The sequence below is a fragment of the Lynx canadensis genome, chromosome B1 (assembly GCF_007474595.2).
Source record: "Lynx canadensis isolate LIC74 chromosome B1, mLynCan4.pri.v2, whole genome shotgun sequence".
Classification (NCBI taxonomy): domain Eukaryota; kingdom Metazoa; phylum Chordata; class Mammalia; order Carnivora; family Felidae; genus Lynx; species Lynx canadensis.
In genome coordinates, this window is record NC_044306.2 from 203,804,228 (window position 1) to 203,827,020 (window position 22,793).

General features: G+C 45.4%; 1 protein-coding gene across 4 annotated transcripts in view; it reads right to left on the minus strand.

The window, feature by feature from the left end:
- Positions 1 to 22,265, minus strand: part of HTT (huntingtin) — a 149,358-nt gene extending 127,093 nt beyond the window's left edge. For all 4 annotated transcript variants that reach the window (XM_036064275.1, XM_036064274.1, XM_030314313.1 and 1 more), the window contains exons 1-2: positions 21,746 to 22,265; positions 8,194 to 8,277 (exon numbers count right to left, since the gene is read on the minus strand). In XM_036064275.1, coding sequence (XP_035920168.1) covers positions 8,194 to 8,277; positions 21,746 to 21,990 — 329 coding nt within the window. In that variant the 5' untranslated portion in view covers positions 21,991 to 22,265. The remainder of the gene's footprint in view (positions 1 to 8,193; positions 8,278 to 21,745) is intronic.
- Between the last annotated feature and the right edge of the window lie 528 nt (positions 22,266 to 22,793).

The following is a 22,793-nucleotide window of genomic DNA, read 5'->3' on the forward strand; positions in this document are numbered from 1 at the left end:
CAGACACAAAACTTTCATCAGACATACTGTATCTGTGTTTAGACTTCATAAAACCCACAGATGAAAAAGTTTGCTTTCAAAGGTTTGCTTTCAAGTAATAAATAAGTTCTGAACATCTAATGCACAACATAGTGATTACAGTCGGTCCATAATACTATATTATAAACTTCAAAATTGCTATGAGACCAGATCTTAACTGTTCTCAACACAGAAAAGGAACAATAATTATGTGACTTGATAAAGGTATTAGCTGACACCAATCATATTGCAATATATAAACGTATCAAACCATCGTGCTATACTTCAAACTTACAGTGTCGTAGGTCAATTATGTCTCAATTAAAAGAAAAAAATAAGTTCATATACCATTTCCAACCATGCTTAAAAGTTCTCCAATAACTAAATCGAATACTGATTTTTAATAATTTAATAAAACAGATATAGGGCTAATGAGGTTATAGGTTCCTTTTTGAGAGAGGTTTAGAAATGTCTTTTAAGAAACCTGTCCGTTTCACCTAAATTGTCCGGTTTACCGGCATAAAGTTTTTCCCAATACTCCCGTCTAATCCTCTTAATATCTATAGAACCCACACGAAAATCATCTCCCTCACCCCAGGTACTGGTCATTTGTGACTGCACTCTTTCTTACCTGGCCAGTCTGATTAATCTCACCGACATTCTCAAAGAACTCACTGCAGGTTTGAGTTACTGCAGACTTCTCTGTTTTCGATTTTACTAACTTCTGCTCTTATCTTTATATCCATTCTTCTGATAAATTTGGGTTTCACATGCTCTTGTTTTTCAAGTTTCCTGACATGGGAGCTAAGGGCATTGATTTGAGACCTTTCTCTTTTTTCCAAAATTGGCATTGAGCTATAAATTTCCCTTGGATATGTCATAGTGGCATACCGCAACTTTTGAAATCTTTTGTTTTTATTTTCATCAATTCAAAATACTTTCAAATTTCCCCTTTGACATTCTCTTTGACCCATGGGTGGAAATATGTTACCTGTTTTCCAGACTATCTTTCTGGAACAGATTCCAACTTAATCCTACTGAGGTCAAAGAGCATACTTGTATGAATCCTTTTAAAGACTTTTTTTTTAATATTTACTCATTTTTGAGAGAGTGTGAGGAGGGAGGGACAGAGAGAGAGGGGCCAGAGGATCAGAAGCGGGCTCTGCACTGACAGCAGCAGTGAGCCCAATGTGAAACTCAAACTCGCGAACCACAAGATCATGACCTGAGCCCAAGTCGGACGCTCAAATAACTGAGTCCCTCAGGCTTATTTTATGGCCCAGCATGTGGCCTGTATTGGCAAACGTCCTGTGAGCACTAGAGAGGAATGTGTCTTCTGTTGTTCCAGGTGGGGTGTCTATAAATGCCAATCAGGCCCATAAGGGTGGATAGTATTGTTCAAGTCTTCTAGATCCAGATTTTATGTCTACGTGCTCAAAGAGTTTTTAAGAGAAGCTCCTGGAACCTGACTATAATTGTGGATTTGTCTATTTCCCCTTGCAGTTCAATCAGGTTTTGCTTCATGTATTCTGAACATAAACGGTTAGGATTGTTATGCTCCCTTGATGAACTGATGCCTTCATCATTATAAAATGACCACTCTATTTCTGGTAATAGCTTTTGCTTAGAAATCCACTGTCTGACATGAACATAAGCAAAAGCAACCCAGCTTTCATCTGATCAGAGTGTTAGTATGGTGAGTGGGCCCTTCCATGCTTTTACTTCTAAGCTATTTGCACCTCATGTTTAAAACGGTTTATCGCGCGCAGGTTACACAGGGTCTTGGTTTTTCATTGGATCTGGAAAACCTGCCTCTTATGTTTAATGTCATTATTGGTGGAACTAGAGTTAAATCTACCATCACACTGGTTCTTTCCTACTTACTCCAGATGCTCTTTATTTGCCTTTTTCTCTATTTCTGCTTTCTTTGGGGTCGAGTATTTTTAGGATGACATTTTATCTTTTTTGGTTTATTAGCCGTAACTCTTTGTTGTGCTTTTATTGTTACCTGGTTTATAGTATACATCTCTAATTGATCCCAGCCTGCCTTAATGACATGACAGCACTTCACATACAGCAGAGAAACTTACAACAGTACTGGATTTGTTTCCTGTGGCTGCTGTAACAAACTGCTAGACGCTGGGTGGCTTAACACCATAGACGTTTATCCCTGTCAGAGTTATGGAGGCCAGGAGTCCGAAATCAGTATTGCTGGGCCGAAATCAGGGTATTGGCAGTGCCTGTGTCCCCTCCAGAGGCTCCAAAGGACTCCTTGCCTCTTCCAGGTCTGGTGGCAGCCAGTATCCCTTGGCCTGTGGCCACCTCCCTCTGATCTTCAAGACCAGCATCTTCAAGCCCGTCTCTGTTCCAGCTTCACATAGCCTTGTGTGTATGTGTGTGTGCGCGCGTGGGATCTCCCTCTGCCTCCTTTTCACAAGGATACATGTGGCTACATTTACGGTCCCCCTGGACAACCCGGGATAATCTCTCCATCTCACAATCCTTAACTTAATCAAATCTTTGAAGACTCTTTCCCTAGAGGTACACTCACACAGGATTCCAGGGAGTAAGACCTGTTGAATTTGGGGGGCAGAGGCATTACTCTGCCTACCACAAACTATTGCCAGCCTTCATTCTGGTGTTGCCCCACATTTTACTTCTACATGTCATAAGGCCCCAAGTACACGGTTATCATTTTTGCTGTAAGCGATCAATTAACTTTTAAAGAGATGACAAACGAGGGCAGAAGGTCTTCTGTCCAAGCACCATAGTTACCGTTTGCCTGCTCTTTAATTCTCTGTGTGGATCCAGATGTCTCTCTGATCTTACTTTCCTTTCCTCCTACCTGAAACACCGTCTTTAATATTTCTTCAAGTCCCAGCTGGACATAAATTATTTCAGCTTTTCTGTGTCTGAAAAAGTTTTTACTTCACCTTTGTTTTGAGACAGATTTATTTACTGGCCGTGCAGTTCCAGGGGCTTTCCTTCCTCTACAAATGATGTCCCACTGACTTCTGACATGCATTTTCTAGCAACAAATCTGCTGTCACTCTTTGTGCAATTTAGCTCTTTTTAATGTCTCTACTTAACACATTCCATCTTTTCTCTAGCTTCTTGAGTACATAAAATAGTTGAGTACCTGTTTTCATGATTTTGTACAAATTTTACCATCTGTGCAATTTCTGAATCAGTTTCAAGGGACCGCTACGAATTTTATTTTCCTGTTTCTTTGCACTCCTGAAATGTTTTAAGCTTTTCCAGGCAGGACCAGAATAACATGCCAGTCGAGGGCTAAGTTAACCCTGTCGCCGGAGCACGCCCTTCTGCACACTCCAGCCATGGCCCACAAAGGACACCTGTCTGCTTGGGCTGGAGTCAACAGGAGCTCTTCCCGCATTAGGGGGGGTTTCGGCAAGTGCCCCTTCAGGTCCTTTCGGGAGGCCCCATCCCAGCACGTCCTCATGAGCACGTGCACATCAACAGGCAGCACGTTGAAGACTCAGGGACGTCTCCCCCCACAGGTTCCAGAGAGCATTCTGGGCAGTTCTCTCTTCTCCACCATTCTCGCTAACTGGCCTCAGCGAGCAGCTCCGTCTGCTCAACTCAGCAAACCACGGGCCCTGCCTGGGCCTCCCTCCCAGCGTTACTCCCTCCAGACAGGAATCGGGAAGCCATACGGCTCCCACACTCCTTTCTCATTTGTCAAGGGCTGCTGTTGCTCTTTGCCTGATGGCCTGAAAACCAGTGTCACACAGATTTTGTCTATTATCAATTGTCTGAGACAGTAACCTTACTCAGCCAGAGCAAATATCTTCCTTGATATATTAAACTTAATTTGTTAATACAGTGTTAATAAATTTTCTGGTCACAATACACATATCTAACAATCACCTTTTACAAAGTTAACAAACATTCCCTTCTATAAATGTATCTTCGTTTTCGGGGCGCCTGGGTGGCTCAGTCGGTTGAGCGTCCAACTTCGGCTCAGGTCTCAAGGTCTGTGGGTTCGAGCTCCACATCGGGCTCTGTGCTGACAGCTCAGAGCCTGGAGCCCGCTTCAGATTCTGTGTCTCCCTGTCTCTCTGCCCCTCCCCCACTCATGCTCTGTCTCTCTGTCAAAAATAAACAAACATTAAAAAAAAAATTTAAATGTATCTTCGTTTTTCAATTCCCCTACTAGTCATTAAGTCGTTCAGATGACCTTTAATGTTCTAATGCGATGAACAGCACTGCACCAATGTCGCCACGCACTTTCCCGCGGATAAAGTCTCAGGTGAAACTGCCACATGGAGGAGTCTAAAGCTCGACATGCTGCCTTTTAGGAAGGTTGTATACCTCTGACAAAAATCCTGAGTATTTCCTAATGTTTGTCAATTTGACAGATGGCAGCTGTTCTTATTTTTGTTTCTGTTTCCTTCTACTGATGACTGGTAAATGTGAGTATCTTTCCACAGGAAACACAGAGAGTCAGCTATCGGGTTCACTGGCCCAGTTGTATTTCTTATTTTCTGAACTACTCAGTCATGTTCTTTGCCTATTTTCCTATTAGGCTGATAGTCTGCTTCTTAATGATTTATAATTGCTCTTTAACAACTATTAAACCTTTGCTATATATGCTGTCAACATTTCCCCCAAGTTGAATTTACTTTCAAGCTTTTTTAAGGTGGATTCTGACACATCGAACTATATTCCAGTCAAAACAAGTTTTTCCCGGGGCGCCTGGGTGGCTCAGTCGGTTAAGCGGCCGACTTCGGCTCAGGTCATGATTTCGTGGTCCGTGAGTTTGAGCCCCGCGTCGGGCTCTGTGTTGACAGCTCAGAGCCTGGAGCCTGTTTCAGATTCTGTGTCTCCCTCTCTCTGACCCTCCCCCGTTCATGCTGTCTCAAAAGTAAATAAACGTTAAAAAAAAAAAAAAAGTTTTTCCCTTATATCGTTAGCTTTCTTCCACCTAAGATTAAATATTCTTTTTGTAATAATAATTCCATTTTTTAAAACATGATTTTTTTTTATTTTAGATTTTTAAATTTTTAGATTTGGATTTTAAAATCTAAATTTTTTTTCTTTTTATTTTTTAATGTTTATTTTTGAAAGAGACAGCACAAGCAGGGGAGGGCCAGAGACAGAGAGAGGGAGACACAGAATCTGAAACAGACTCTAGGCTCTGAGCTGTCAGCACAGAGCCCAATGCAGGGTTCGAACCCATGAACTGTGAGATCATGACCTGAGCTGAAGCTGGATGCTTAACAGACTGGGCCACCCAGGCGCCCCTAAAATTTTTTTTTTAATCTGCCCTGCCAGCACTGAGCCTGATGCGGGACTCGAACTCACGAAGCCATGAGACCATGACCTGAGCGAAAACCAACAGACGAACACTTAACCGACTGAGCCACCCAGGTATCCCAATAATTTCTTTTCTTTTACTTTTAAGTAATCTGACATTTATGTTTGTCTGCAATATGAGATACAGATATTATTTTTCTCTAGTCATTTGGTTCAATAATCCATCATTTCCCTGCTGATACAAAATGTTATCTTTATCATAAATTCACACACAGAGATGCATACATATACTCTCCTAACTTCCAATCCTATACCTTCTTTAATGTCTAACTATCTCAATATTGTGTACACCATCTCTCACCATACTGCTGATGTTTTCAGCTTTTCTTTACAACATTCATGTATTTATTCTTACAGGTGAACAAGTTAAAAAAAATACCCTTACTAGAACTCTAGTCAAGACTATCGTAAATTTAGAGATTAACTTAGAGAAAATTCAGCTTTACGATAAAAAATCTTCCATTTAGGAAAAGAAGTAGTCACCTATACCTTTCAAGAAAGTCAACAGCAGTCTTTACATATTTTCTGCATATTTCTTCTCAATTCCTTGAAGTTTTATATGTTGGTGCTACTGTGAGTTGGATCTTGAACCGTGACATTTTCTGAGTTATGCTAATACACGGGAAACCAATGGGTTTCTGTATACGTATTTTTACCCAAACACTTTGTCAAGGTATGCATGCTTAGATAAGCGTTCCTAGGTATTTCCGAGAGGATACTTGTTAAAAACAAATCACTAGACTACATCCAGACAGAAAATGTAAGTGTGTTTGGAAAAGAGGGCAGTGAAGGATCTTCACTACTGTATTTTTGACAAATTTCCTGGAAGACCTTGATGCTCATATGTATTTAGGAACCAGTAGGTTAGACCACCAAATTGAGAGCTGAAGTAGACTAACAGTTACATACCCATGAAGTTTTAGATGACTTCCCCCATTAAAAACTCTAGAAGCTACCACTAAAATAACCACACCGGAGACAAGTATATCACAGAAGCTCAGAAATATACCAAAATTTAGTTATACTCAAGGAGAGATCACAGGAAATACCAGCTATCAAGATTTCATTAAACATTTAGTATGCATTTTCTACATACAGGATACCTACTTAGGTTCTACACTCTCCACAAAGTATGGAAAGTATCTTAAAACAAATGTGTTCTTTGATCTGATGAAACCAAAGATGACCTCTCTGGATCCATAATTATCCTATCAACATGTTCTTTTGTAGAACAAGGAGTATTACTATCAGCATTACTCCATAAAAACAGAAGAAATGCACTAACGTGAAAACCATCAGCAGCTATTATTTTAAGATGGCAAATTGAACCACAAATCACTCCTAAGATATCCCAACGTGCTTTACTAACATGCAAATCTAAGCCAACATTCCATCAATTCCACCGAGAATGAGCAAAAGAAACAATAAATATAAAAGAAGCTCTCAAACTGGAGGAGAGCTTGTCTTCTGGATCCACAAGCTTCCACAGTGAAACGTTCCTTGAGGCCCGGACGCCACAGGCCAGGTGAGCAAGACTGCGCTACAGCAGCAGGGCGCAAATGTCTGTCAGGGGTCTGAAGTCATGTCACATGAAAGCACTGACACTTTATAGCTTTGGACAAAACCCATCACAACCGCACAGCACTCTCGTGCCCATGCAGCTAACGAACACACGTACACAGTGTCACCCGATCCCACAAGAACACTAAAAATCAGGACTTCCAGTTCACAAATGCAGCAACAGAGACTCAAAGAAGTAAAATTTATCCAAAATCACCTGGCTTATAAGGAATATACATGGAATTCAAAAGTTTATTTCCCTACGTGTATCATAGTGTTGTTTTCTACAATAGCATGCAAACTTAGAATTTTTATTTTCAGCACATACTCTCATTTGTTATTTCATCTGCTTCCCGCATCGCTACAAATCAGAAAGAGAAATCATCCACATTTCCCAAACAATGGGATGAGTTCAGCTAAAATGAAATATTGTATGTGAAATCACTTTGAAAATATAAAACACAAATCCAAGTGCCGTTACAAATAAGTGAATCACTAAGCTTCTGTCAGTACTAAAATCAAGAGTATTTTTCTAACAGATTATAGACAGCTCTGTCCGGCTTCCAAGGAGGAGGATAACAATTATTTGCTCCACGGGAAAGAAAAGCTAGAAGTATTTCACACCCATCCAGTCAGGTAAGAGAATTCAGAAATCTCAGGTACCTCTGTCTCCTGCTCAGCCATTAGAAACGGGCCTGAAATATTTACTATCCACAGCCACTGGGAACAGCATTTAGAAAGACAGCCAAAAGCAAAGAGAATGAGGAGACGTGGCACAGCCACAAAAGCAGATGCCACTGGTCCGCCCCAGAAGAAAGATGGAGCAAGGGAAACCGACTTATAGTCAACCGCCCGCGACCCCGCCGACCCCAAAGCACAGATGAGCGGGCAGCCACCACTGGGACCAGCAGCCACAGGGCGCCAGTGACAAGCAAACAGAAGACACGTAACTGGACAGCCTCCTGTTGTTCCAGTCGCTGCGATAATGTAAAAATATCAAACAAAAGATAATTTTTAAATGATTACAGTTACAAGAGTGCTAATTAAATATAAACGTGGTGCTCAATTATCATAATGGTTACAACTGTTGTACATAAGATTACAAACAGAAAACACTACTCATTATAGCGTCCGGATAGCCTTGCTATATAGCCAGAAATGTGGGAAGAGAGGCCTTTAAATGTTTTAAGACAACTGAAGAGACAAGTATTCTAGCCCGTTAAGAATGAAAATCTACAGTTTTAATTTTTACTAGAAAGTTCAAAGTGCAATTACCTGAGTGACTGTGCCACTATGTTCTCACATATCGTCAGACAGTGATTCACACGGTCTTTCTTGGTGGCTGAGAGTTCTTTCTTTCTAAAAGAAAAAAAAAAGGAAAAGAAGTGAACATGTGTTAAAGTATCCATTCCATTTATTTCTACACATCACTCATTCAATCCATAAGCACTTCTGGACTACTAGGAATAAACCATATGCCCATGCTGGTGGGCAGGGTGGAGTCAGCACAGGGAGGCACGGACAAGTTCGACCAAAGGCTTCCTAAACTATGTGGCACAGAAAAGTCAGGAGCTGTTACTGGTGCACCTATTTTCCCCATGTGAGAGGAAGTGCAGTACAGTGACTCACCCAAGGTGATCACACTGATGGTGGGCCTGAGATTCAATGAAATGCAGTACCAAACCTACTCTTCATACCAAGCTGCCTCCACTGCTCAAAATCACACTGTTCACTGCCTGCAGACCTCATGTTCTCTACTAGGTATGAAATAAGGTACAGAGGGGGCACCTGGGGGGCTCAGTCAGTTAAGCGTCCAACTTCAGCTCAGGTCACGATCTCACAGTCTGTGAGCTCAAGTCCCGCGTCAGGCTCTGTGCCAACACCTCAGAGCCTGGAACCTTTCATATTCTGTGTCTCCCTCTCTCTGCTCCCTCCCCGCCCGTGCTCTGTCTCTGTCTCTCAAAAATAAGTAAACATTAAAAAAAAAAAATTTTTAAATAAGGTATAGACAGTGACTAACCGCTTCTACCTCCCCAAACAACTAGAAATAAGCCTCTGGCCTCAAAGCCCTTCTTGAAGCTTCCCATGAAGACTTCTGGAGCCAACACAAGGAGACAAACAGCCTGGTCAAGACCAAAGTGAAGGCACTTGCTTCCCACCCAAACCTACAGCTTCAGATGCCTTCAAGGTATGTACCTGCAAAATAAGGTACAGAGGGATGATCCAAAGAGGAAGCCAAAAATTAAACCAGGCTTAAGAGCTACATTCAGAGAAGAATTTGAGTGTGGCTACCAGTACATGGTACTAACTAAAAATACACCTAAACCAGAAGACTACTAGTTTTTGAGGAAATTATATTACCAAGGGGGGGGGGGGGGGGCGAATCTAACCTACGAACACCTGTGACTATTTAATCCCCAATGCAACCCTCAGACTCCAAAAAGTGCACCTGAAGGGACAGGCTATTACAAATTGTACAAATCCAATGAAGGCAAAGCCTCCAAAAGGCACTTCAGGGGCAAGGAAGAGCCTCGGAAGCAGGAAGCCAGTAGCCAAAAGGAAGAAGAGAGAGGGGTTCCAAACAGGAAAAGAGTCAGAGCCTGAAAGAGAAGCCTAGCTCAAGGCTAGCAAGGAGGGGGCTTCCCAATGACTGGCCAACCAGAGTCCATCGTTACAGGACTGGTGAACGTGTGTTTCCTACTGGTCTCTCTCCTAAATGAGTTGTTTACCGACGACTTAATATTGCAGACTGCTGGCTCGGCATCCACCCAAACACCATCCTTTCTCCTTGGACACACACCCCCGGTGAGAAGTTGCATTGCCTAGCCTCCCTGCAGCGAGGGAGGGGCAGGCACACTTAGTTCTCACAGACAAAATGGGAATGAGAGTGATAACATGGAGCATGTGCCTCACTGGCTGACCCTGGGGTGTCCCCTTCTACTTCCCTCCAATTGGATTTAAAATTTTTTTTTTAACGTTTATTTATTTTTGAGACAGAGAGAGACAGAGCATGAATGGGGGAGGGGCAGAGAGAGGGAGACACAGAATCGGAAGCAGGCTCCAGGCTCTGAGCCATCAGCCCAGAGCCCGACGCGGGGCTCGAACTCTCAGACCACGAGATCGTGACCTGAGCTGAAGTCGGACGCTTAACCGACTGAGCCACCCAGGCGCCCCTACTTCCCTCCAATTGGAACGAACATGCCTAACACCCAGTTTTTGATTACACGGAGAAAGACAAGATGGCAGAACAAGAGCATGGAAGGAGCCTGGGACCCTAAGTGACCACGAGGAACAGAGGGTTCTCACCTCCCACCCTCAGGAGCCACCCACTTCAAAGCACTATGATGGAAACAACCCAAATATCCTTCACCTGGTGGACGGACGAACAACCGCCACAGACACTGGACTACTGCTTGGCAGCAGAAAGGAGCAAACCACTAACACACACGAGAGTGAATCTCGATGCACCAGATTCAAGACCACAAAGTGGGGAATTCCATATATAGGATGTTCGGGAAGAGACAAAACTACAGGAACAGAAAGTGACCAGTAATTTACAGGGGCTGGGAGAAGAATTTACAGGGGCTTGGCAGCAAAGGGCAAGAGGAAGCTTGAAGAGTGATGAAGCTGTTCTAAACCTCCAGCGTGGGAGCAGTTACGGGGCTTTACACACAAAACTCTACACTAAACAGGGCACGTTCGGCTATTTGTAAATCACACCTCGAGTTAAAGAAGAAAAGAGAGTGCATTGAGAATTAAGATGTTCTCTTCCTTAACCCCCAGGTTAAAGTCGCCATTACAACAGCTTAGAGTTTACCCAGTTTAAGACCACCATCAAGAAAATTAAAGAATATTGACTATTTTAAGTAAGCATTTAGGAAGCAAACAAACTCACCTACCCATTACCTTTTGATTTCCAGAGTGCAAATCTGCCCAAGGCCTTAAATGAACTGAATTCACACACCAAGGTACCAAAAAAGAGTCAAAAAAAAAACCAATAACAAAAAAAGTCAACAGCTTCCCAGTAATTACACACATGCCTGATGGAGAATTGGCAAGGTCCACGCAACATTTATCTTTTCAGAAGTGACAGATACAAATATTAGTCTTAAAAAGAACTTTGTCTCCCTCCTCAAATATGGGATAAGCCAAAAGAATCCAGTGAGCAGTACACAACACAGTTGTCAAGGCCTGCACCTTATTTCATGGAGACCTACACGGCTGTCCACCCCCACCTTGCCAGAACTTAAGCAAACGTTTATAAAATGAACAAAATGTCTAAGACAGAATATGGATCTCAGCCAGCAAAATAAAAATGCATTTTTCTGTGGTCTATTTCAGTCTAGCTGTTCTTGTGGAGCTCCTTGTGGGGCAAGCCTGTCTTATTCGCCCCGGGCTCCGTCCCCAGGCCCTGCCAGCCAGCACCTCCACCGCACTCCTTGATCACAACCCCTCCTGCAACTATCTCCCTGGGACGACAGACTAAGAGCAAGGACCATATTGTAAAAAAGCTGATAAAGGAATGGATGAACCAACATTTTCTGTGGAAGATTAAGTAAAATACACGTTAAAACAGACTCAGAAGTTCTGGAGTCAGTCTTAACAGATTCCGAAGATTGATAATTCAGAAGTTAGATTCAGAAGCTAAATGATAATTACTTTAAACCCAAGTTTCTAGACCCAAAAGATGAAAAAGAAACAGAAACAGCAAAGCTTAAAAAAAAAAATTTAATAAATTAAAAAAAAAAAAAAGCCACATACTCAAACTCAAACCCTGTGTGGACCAGAAGCTGGAGCCGGTGGAGTTCCTCTGGCTATAATCAAGGTAATCAATCACAGGCCTTTTAACGAGATCTCCAATGATTCTCACTATGCAAAAGAGGACAGTATACTTTCTATCTTGGTCAGCCTAACAAGAAAGCACAAGTTTTAAGTTTCTCTTCTTACCTTATCCACAACCACTTCCTAGCAATGATAAAATTATAAACTTTTCCACACTCAATAATCACAAAATTCTGCAGGTAGACAAAGTCTTCAATGGTTGCTAAACAATAATTAGGAAGTACTTATTTTGTGTGAGAAGCATAAAAAAACCATCTGATCGCTACCAAATATTTTAATTTTGCTCTATTTTTCTTAAATCCATTGTTATTGCTAACATGGCTAAACATGTGTGAAACTAACACATTATCATTAAAGAACCACACAATTTCACTACATCCGAGTCAAACCCTAAACACCTGCAAGTGTAACCAAAATCCTGTAAAAAGTACCTCCTCTTTCATCACACTGAAGAATACCCACATTTTAAAGTGTGAGGATCAGACTTTACCCTCAGACACCCCAGCAAAGAGACATTAACCAAAAATATGAGAAAACGAAGAAAACAATTCTTCCAATATGACCTACTGAAAGCTGTCAGGCCACCAATGCAATGAGGAAGTAGAACGAGCCACCTAGCACTTGGTGCTTAAAACTTCCAAACTGGGGTTAGAGCGCGGCCTCAGGCTCCTTTCCAACCTTTCCTCAGCCAAGCTCCTCAACCTTCAGGGAACTCTGGCCGCTCCAAATAACTCCGTTGTTCTGGGCATACATCTTCAAACTCAATTCTTGTATGGTCTGTGGCTCCTGCTTGAAACATCCACTTTCTACCTTATTTTGCCCAATAAGCTAACTTGGAAATTGAAGAAAATTACAGCTGCTTCATCCCCCCCCCCCCACGGAATTTAACTCGCTTGATGAACTGGCACGTCAGACTGACTTGTTCTACAGGAAAAGTAAGGATGGAAATTAAGGTGGAAATGGAGCCGCCTTGCTCTGGGCAGGAACTGGGTGAACAGGGTAAGCAGTCCTGGCTCTTCCAACTTCGGTAAACGCAATCATCTTCACTTCACCTTCCATAATGCGAGCAAACTTCGGTCAGCCCTTCCTACCACTTACCGAAGCGTTCTGCACATAAACACATTTGCAAGGAGTCGCACGGAAAAGGCAAGGATGCTACGGCACAGCACAACCATGTTAAAACAACTATCAAAGAATTCTAAAACTGGGAATTTGAGCCCTCATCTAAATTCTTATTTTTAGTATCATGTTATTCTAAGACTATGCTTGAAAAATATGATTCCATGGGGCGCCTGGGTGGCTCAGTCGGTTAAGCATCCGACTTCAGCTCAGGTCTTGATTTCGTGATCCGAGGGTTCAAGTCCCGTGTCAGGATCTGTGCTCACACTCGGAGCCTGGAACCTGCTTCAGATTCTGTGTCTCCCTTCCTCTCTGCCCTTCCCCTGCTCATGCTCTCTCTCTCTGTGTCTCTTAAAAATGAATAAACATTAAAAACATTAAAGAAAAAAGAAAAATGTGATTCCAGGTTGAGGGCTGGTGAGGGAAAGGCCCAGACTACACACAGAACTGAAAAACATTGCTCATCTTGCCCTCATCCTGACCTTCGTAATCACTTTCCGAGCAGTGCCCACACACCCCAGCCAGCAAGTGGGACTGAGGCCTCCCGACTCCCCAGCAGCTGCCGCTTCACTCTAACATGAGTGCTCCTACAACATTAGAGCCCTTTCAGAGAGATTTTAAGAAGGAATGGGACGGGCACCTGGGTGGCTCAGTCGGTTGAGCGTGGCTCAGTCGGTTGAGAGTCCGACTTCGGCTCAGGTCATGATCTCTCAGTTCGCGGGTTCGAGCCCCACGTCAGGCTCTGTGCTGACGGCTCAGAGCCTGGAACCTGCTTCGGATTCTGTGTCTCCCTCTCTCTCTGCCCCTTCCCCACTCATGCTCTGTCTCTGTCTCTCAAAGATGAATAAACGTTAAAAAAAAAATTTTTTTTTTTTTAAAAAAGAAGGAATGGGACACCAGAAGTCATTTTAGAATTATGTGTCATACACAATTTAAAAATAAAAGCTCTATTTGATTAGGGGAACCAAGGACTACGATTTCCCCAATCCACAACAAAGTCTTTCTTACTGGTGATCTAACTGAATACAGCAACAATCACTAACTGAAAAAGGTGTGTTTCAAAAAACCAATCTGTTAAGCTAAATGACATTTGTGTGTGTGTGTTTTGTTCTCTACAATTTTATCAGAGGTGTTAAGTTTATGGATCCACCACAGTCCAGACACAGAACATATCCCTCACCACAATGGTACCTCTTAGAGCCACACCCACCACACGCTCCCTAACCCCTGGTGACCACTCATCTAGTCTCTATGCCTAAAACTGTGTCCTTTCAAAAATGTTATACAAGAAGCATTATAGAGTATGTGGCCTGTTAGGATTGGCTGTTCTCACGGGCATGATTTCCTTAGGAGTGACATAGGCTGTGACAGGTATCGGGGTTTATTCCGCTTTACGGCCGAGTAGTTTCACCACTCACCTGTTGAAAGGCACCTAAGCTGATTCCAGATTTTGCCATTATGAGTAAAGCTACTACAAACGCTGTGTACAAGTTCTTGTGTGAACACAATTTTTCACTTCTCTGGGATAAATGCCCAGGAGAACAACTGCCGGGTCAAACAGTAATTGTATGTTCGGTTTTACAAGAGACTGCCAAACCGTTTTTCCAGAGTCGCCGTACCGTTTTCTACGCCCACCAGCAATGATTACGCGGCCGAGACCAGCATTGTGAGCTGTCAAAGTGACCTTTTAGAAACACGAATCAGATCTCTTGTTTTACCACACAAGTGTGCATCTGGTCAGAGTAAGCTTCGAAGTCCTTACTCCTTCGGTGCACAAGGCCCCATCTGGCTGCCCCTCACCACCTCTCTTCTCCCCCGCCCCCAACTTCCTCTATTTCTGCCCTTCATTTTGCTTCAGTCACCAGCCTCCTTACTACTCCTCAAATACAGAACGCACGGCTACTTTTCTGTTCCCTCCACCTGGATCTCTCTTCCAGATATCCAAATGCTTGCTCCCTCCATTGTGCCCCAGCATCACCTTCTCAGCGCACTTTATACCCTAAATAAAACTGCACACCCCTGCTCCCCCTTATTCTTTGTATATTTGTTTCTCCCCATAGTTTTCATCACCACTGGTCTTGCTCACTGCTATAACCCCGGGGCCCAGGACTGAGCCTGGCACAACACTGGCACTTGGTTGAAAGGGCTCCTTCCAGGTCACCTAGTCCAAGCTCCACTTTGGTCCCCATTCCCAGTAACTGGGAGCTCTCCATGCCCCCTGAAGCTCACGTGTCAAGGTGACAACCCACTTTGCAGCCACACAAATGCCCAATGGCCCTGGGGCAGAGAAGTGATACTCCTCAGCTACACCTGGACAAAGCAGCCCAAATCTTCCCTCCCAAATGCTGGCGGCATTGTTAGCAACAAAGCCTGACCATCTACGGTGGGGCTTTTTAAGATTTAACAGGAACAGATTGCTCACAGAATTTGTCAAAATGCAGACTCTAGGGGCGCCTGGGTGGCTCAGTCGGCTAAGCATCCAATGAGCCCTGCGTGGGGCTGTGCTGACAGCTCAGAGCCTGGAGCCTGCTTCAGATTCTGTGTCTCCCTCTCTCTCTGCCCCTCCCCTGCTGTGCTCTGTCTCTCTCTCTCTCAGAAATAAACATTAAAAAAAAAAAAAAGGTTTTTTAATAAACAATAAATAGGGGCACCTGAGTGGCTCAGTCGGTTGAGTGTCTGACTTCGGCTCAGATCATGATCTCACGGCTGGTGAGTTCAGGCCCCACGTCAGGCTCTGTGGTGAACAGCTCAGAGCCTGGAGTCTGCTTTGGATTCTGTGTCCCTCTCTCGCTCTGCCCCTCCCTCACTCATGCTGTGACTCTCTCTCAAGAATAAATAAAACATTAAAATAAATAAGTAAATAAGGAAAGAAAGAAAGAAAGAAAGAAAGAAAGAAAGAAAGAAAGAAAGAAAGAATGAATTTAAAAAAATTTTTAATGCAGACTCTGATTCAGTAGACTTCAGGTGCAGAAAAGATTCCACACTCCTTATAAGCTCCAAGTGATACAAACTGCTGGCCCTAAAGAGACCGCACTTTAAGCAGCAAGGACCTATGGCAGACCACGTCTCTAACACATATTCCAGCACCCGAGCTGATTCAATTCAACACAACATTAAACAGGGTCTTATACTGTATTTTATTTCTCCTTCTCATCTGAATAAGACTAAATGTCCTGACGGTGGGCCCATTCCAAGGTAGTTTACCAAGCAGCTGGCTCCCTTTCGGGAGCTACAGGTAACAGGGGTCGGGACTCTCTCAGGTGGACAGAATTCATCAGCGGGCCATTTGAAACCAGGACAATGTGAAAACTTTGCCTCGAAGTTCCAAAAGTCCTTTTTTAAAAAGAAATTCGTGTCAATGTACGAACTGTCACTGAATTATACACTTTAAAATGGTTAATTTTGGGGTGCCTGGGTGGTTCAGTCGGTTAAGTGTCCAACTCTTGGTTTCAGCTCTGGGAATGATCTCACAGTTTGTGAGTTCAAGCCCTGCATGGGGCTGTGCACAGACAGCACGGTTTCTTTCTCCCTCTTTCTCTGCCCCTCCCTGACTTACATATTCACACTGCCTCCCTTCCCCGTCCCCTCAAAAAAATAAACATTAAAAAATAAAATAAAATGGTTAATATTATGTTATGTGAATTTCACCTCCAAATAAATAAACAAGAAATTCCACAATATTATACAGCAATCAGTAAGAATTTTATGCACTACTATGGAACAATGTCTATGAAAAATACGGGGTGATCTCAATCATGAGAACAAAAACAGGGACACATTTAAATGCTTGAATATGCATTAAAAAAATCAGAGAAAACGACAAAAGACATTTAATAATTGTTATTTTTAGGGAATGAGACTAAGGACAGACTAGAAGGAGGGCTTAGTTTTTCATCTTCTGAGCCGTCTGAAGATGTTTTACGATGTGTATGTGTAACTTTTATAATTTTTTAAACTAGTTAATAGAAAGGAACCAGAAAAGAAATGGTTCACAAAAGTGGTCCCATCCTATTTAATCTAGGGGTAAGCAAACTACAGCTTGCATGTTTTGGGCCAGTCTCTGAGCTAAGAAATGTTTTCACATTTTTAAATGGTTGATTAAAAAAAAAAAAAAATCAAACAATAATATTTCATGACATGTGAAAATTATATGAAATTCAAATTTCAATGTCATCAATAAAATTTTATTGGGACACAGCCACACTCCTTCATTTACATATTACCCCTGGCTGCTTTTATTTTACAATGGCAGAGTTGAATAGTTGCAACAGAGACATGGCGCCCACAAAGCCTAAAAATGGCCGACTATCTGACCGTTTACAGAATAACTTTGCCAATGTTCACAGATTGGAAGACTCAATATTGTTAAGGCGCCAATACTCCCCAAATTGATCTACAGATTCAATGCAATCCCCATCAGAATCCTAGCTGGCCTCTCTGTAGAAACTGACAATCTGATCTTACAATTCATACAGAAATGCATGGGGTCCAGAATAGCCAAAACTATCTTAAAAAAGAACAAAGTTGGAGGACTCAAATTTCATGGTTTGAAATTGTGATAAAAAATACAGTAATCAAGACTGTATAGTATTGGAAGAGGATATAGACATTTGGACCAATGGAATAAAACTGAAGGTCCAGAAAAAAATCCATACGTTTATGGGCTATTAGTTTTTAACAAGAGTGCCAATACAACTCAATGGGGAAAGAAGAATCTTTTCAATAAAAGGTGCTGGGAGCGCTGGAGATCCACATGCGAAAGAACGAACCTGGACCCTCACCTTACACCATATACACAAATTAACTCGAAATGGGTCAGACCTAAATGTAAGAGTAAAACTTACAATTCTTAGAAGAAAACATGGGAGTTCTACATCTCTGTGACACCTAAAGCACAGCGACTGAAGACAAAATAGAAAACTGGACTTCATGAAAATGAAAAACTTTTGTGCTTTCAATTCAAAGGACACTACCAAGAAAATGAAGAGACAATCCACAGACAGGAGGAATGTTTTTAAAAATCATATATCTGATAAGGGTCTAGTGTGCAGAACACATAAAGAACGGTTTCAATTCCACAATAAAAAAGACAAGTCAGCTTTGAAAAACTGGAAAGCACGAGGGCAAGGCCTTACAAACTAAGTACAAGAAAGAGGGGCGCCTGGCTGTCTCGGTCCGTAAGGCGGGCGCCTCTTGATCTTGCGGTCACGAGTTTGAGCCCCATGTTAGGTGCAGAGATGAAAGAAAGGAAAGGAAAGAGGCCAGGTCCCTAATCTTGGTGTTCGGCCTCCTCACACAGACTTATTCCTGTCTTATAATAAGATCTCGCCTGCTTAGGCCATTGCAGCAGGGTTTTCTGTTATCTGCAGCTGAAAGTGCCCTGGCTGAGAATACCAAGTACAGCTATGTCACCTCACGCTTAGCGGAGAGGAACAAGTCCTGTTGGTTCCACCTTCAAAATTCAGTCACTTGTCACCCTGCCACTAGCAACATCCTGACGGAGCCCACCACCCTCTCACCTGATCACTTTAACAGCTTCCTAACTGGTGTCCTGCCTCTGCCCGTGCTCCCCTTCACTGTTCTCGACCAGTGTTCCTTGTAAAATGGAACTAAGATCCTGCCGCTCCTCTAACCAAACCCTGCGATGACTTCCCACCTCACGTAGAATGAACGCCAAGGTCCTTAGTGAGCCCACCAGGAAGGGCCTACCGATGTGGTGTGGCGCTCCCTCTACCTCTCTGACCTCACCCGCTAAGAGTCGCCCTCTCACTAATTCAACCAACCAAACGAACCCCTTGGTCTTCCTCAAACAGGGGGACCTTTGGACCTGTTCTCCCGCCCAGAATGCCGCTCCCCCACACACCTTCATGGCCAGACCTTCGACTCTCTTTCACGTGTTTATTCAAGAGCCACCATCTCAATGGACCTTCCCTGGAAATCCTCTCTAGAATGTCAACACCTTATCAACCCTGACGTCTCCTAGTTCCTTTCCCTGCCTTGCCGTTCCTCCTTCGTTTATCACTAACATACTTTATACTTTACTTATCTATCCTGTTTATGGTCTATGCCCCTCACTGAGATGAAAGCTTCAGAGGGCAGAGCTTTTTACCTGTTGATGGCTGTAGCCCTGCAACTGTTACAAGAGGCACCCATCAGTTGTTGAGTAAATACTTATTGATGAATGAATAATTAAAGCTAGGAGGAAACGACAGGAAATCTGAAGGAGAGTAAGAAAGAACCAAAGGCAACTGTCAATTGACTCAAAATTACAGTTAGGATGGTCCCAACCTCTGGCGCCCCTGCACGCCAGCCTTGCTGAGACCACAGCCAGTCCCACCCAGAGGCCCTGCATCCCACGTGCTGAGCAGAGAGCAGGCACCCGGCTACTTCGGCTGAAGCCCACACACGGCTGTGACACTACAGTTTCACACAACAGAGGAGGAGAACCATAAAAATAGAACAGATCCTTTCCAAATTGTTTCTGGACAATCCGGGGAATGGGTTTTTCAGCTGAAGCACCTGAACAGAAATGCCAAGATCCAATTTTGAACTGACTACTCAAAATTAATGAATACCTGCTTTCTCAACAGCAAATGTCTAAAAATACGATATTTGTGCATTTTATTTAAAATAACTACAATTAGGCCAATGTAGCTGATTTCAGAGCATGCTAAGAACCTTTAAAAGTTGCTGTTCTGAAATACTTTTGCTTTAACTAATTTAGAATCTATCTTCATATATGCACGGATTGAATCTGTAAGGATACACAAGGAGGAAGAAGAACAGAGCTTGCCTCTGGGCACAGAGTTAGGTGCTCAGGAGAAAGGAGTGGGAGAGAGACATTTTAATCATTACCTTTTCGTAACTTCAGAATTTGCATCACATGAATGTACTACTTGCGTGAAAATAACAGATTACGCTTTTAAAACAAACCAATCACACGTTACCTTAACATAACGTAATGAAACAACATCTACTTTTGTCAAGCCAGCTTTACAAAGAAACCTCTTTATATCCGTAGTTTGAAGTTAAGCAAATTCAGGTTCTGTCAGAGCAGCATAAGAAACAGATGGCATATTTTTACACAGACCAAGTGTTCGAACAAGCCTACAGACAGTGACAGCAGTAAGGTCTCCCTTCCCACCCGAGCCCTGCTTTATGCTTCCTGTTAACAAGAGCCAGGCAGTGTGTGAACTTCCATGGCATCTACCTCCGGGATGAATTATGATTCTGGAATGAATTACGATTATAAATTAGCTGCTGTAGAAATAAGTCAAATTGTTTTAATTTTTTTCTCTAAATATCCAAACATAGAGAAATATCCAATATTTGTCTAAATATCCAATATTTCTTCACCTCTTAGAAGAAAAATTAATTTCTCAATTTTTCAAGTGTCTATTTATTTTTGAGAGAGAGAGAGAGAGAACATGCACGGGAGGGGCAGAGAGAGAATCCCAAGCAGGCTCTGTGCTGTCGGTGCAGAGCCGGATGCAGGGCTCCATCCCGCAGGAGATCATGACCTGAGCCAAAATCAAGAGCCTAACAGGCGCCTCTATTTCTAAGTTGTATCCTGACGGATAAGCCAACATTACTCCCCGTAATCCTCACTTTCTAATTAAACGCTCAGGACACGGCAAGGATCACGTCAGCAGCCTAACAAATAGGAAAACCTTACTAAAAATGGATCAGTCGTAACAGAGTGAGTTTCTTAAAGACCGCCTCTCAAAAACTGTCCTCATCAAATGCCACCTTGTACACATCCAGAAGGAAAATAAAATGCCCTGGAGGGGGAGAAAGGCCTGACCTGCAGCAGGGCGCTCCTAACCCCTGCTCAACTCGGCTCATGAAGACTTCAAGGGAAAGCGCCTGGGTGCTGTCAGAAGGTCCGGTCTCCTTCTGTCTCAAAAATTCTCCCGGCACAAGCAACAGAGACCCCCAGCTTTCCAACACTAACAGATGTCACCAGTGAAGGCGACAGGAGCCGCCCGCGGGGCCCGCAGGCAGGCTGGACCACGACCCCGGTGTAGCGCGCCTCATTCATCCCCCCGCAATTAACCTCTCCCTCTGCAAGGGGCTGCTTTTATTTCCAACTGAAAGCAGGCAATAAACCTGTCAACTCTTCCTAATACTTGGGCCAATTTTCTGATTTCTCGCTTCTTAATAATAACCTTCTGAGCAGCTCGCCACGTACTTGGCAAACCCAACTCAAGCGTCTGCAGACGAACTTGGGCTTAGGCAAGCGGCTCTCCTGCCGTTGCCACCGATTCCCGGAGTAACGGAAGTGCCCTGAGAGTGACAGCCTCGAGTCACACAGGCTGCTTCAAGAGCCCCCTGGAAAAGAACCTCCCGCTGGGCCGAGCCCGCACGCCCGCGCCCTCCCGCGCCCTCCCGCGCCTCGCCACCCCAAAGGCATGATGTCATCGCTGTCCCCCCATCACCCCAGCTCCAATGCCTGGCTCGTCGCGAAGTGTCCTGCGCCCCAGCGCTCCTCCCTCTCAGAGAGGAGGAGAGGGAAGGCAAGGGAAGGGAAGTGGCGGTCTCGGCTCTCCCAAGTTCTGCTCACAGCACAGCCCGTCTCTTGCAAATATAAAGCGGCAAGTTCCTTCCCTAACTTCGCACGCCGGGAAAGGCAGAGGACCGGGGCCGAAACCGCGTCGGTGCCTTCAGCGGAGGCCCGTGAGGCCGTGCCTGCCTGCGGAGCGGCGCAGACCCACGCGAGGGGACCCGGGCAGGGCCCCGGGACGGGCACTCGCAGCACGAAGGGCGACGATGCGCCCGGAGCTCGGGGGCCGCGGGGCCGGGGTCTGCAGGGACGCCGCCGCTCCCGGCCGTCGCTGGGCCGGAGCGGCAGCGGGCCCATACTCACGGTCGGTGAAGCGGCTCCTCGGCCACGGCCGGGCCGGGGGGCGGCGGGGGCGGCGGCGGGGGCGGCGGCTGAGGCTGAGGCAGCGGCGGCTGCGCCTGCGGCAGCGGCTGAGGGGGCTGAGGCGGCGGCGGCGGCGGCTGCGGCTGCTGCTGCTGCTGCTGCTGCTGCTGCTGTTGCTGCTGCTGCTGCTGCTGGAAAGACTTGAGGGATTCGAAGGCCTTCATCAGCTTTTCCAGAGTCGCCATGGCGGCCTCCCGCACCGCGGGGACAGCCCCCGGAGCCCTGGAGCAGACTCGCGGCGCCGCTCAGCAGCGCGGCAATGAATGGGGCTCGAGGCCGCAGGCAGTAGCGGAACCGAGGCTCCCGGCCATCTTGGAGCCGTCCCGGCAGCCCCCGCGGCCGTACGTCCCGGGACGCTGCGCCGGCGGGGCGGGGCCAGGCCGGGCCGGCGGGATTGACAGCCAATGGCGGCGACCTCTGCCAATGGCCGGCCGAGGCGCCGGGCCGGCCCGGTCCCGCGGGGGTCACCTCTCTGGGCCGCGGCTGAGATCACCGCGCCGCTGAGATCACCGCACCGCCCTCCGGAGGGGGCGGGGCAGAAGGGGAGAGGCGGGGCAAAAGGGGAGAGGCGGGGCAAGGGGCGGGAGCGGCGCCGTAGGGGGCGGGACAGAGGGCCGGCGGAGCGGGGCGGGGCGGGGCGGGGCGGGGCGGGGCGGGGCGGATCGCGGGGGCGGTGGTGGAGAGAGGGGCGGAGAGCGGTGCGGCAGGGGGCGGGACAGAGGGCCGGCGGGGCGGGGCGGCACCGGGGAGCGCGGCGGAGCGAGCCCGGCGGGCAGGGCGGGGCAGGGCCGGGTGGGGCAGAGCGGGGCCGCGTCGCAGCCCCTGGGGGTCCGTCCGGGCGGTGGGGAGCACAGGTGCCTCGCCTCGCTGAGTCTGCAGCGCGAGGGGGAGCGGAGGGTAGGCACGGGGGTAAAAATCTGCCTGGTCGGTGCCTGCTACCCGCAGAGGCTGTGGCTGGTGCAGCAAGGAGCAGCTTTGACCCCAGAGA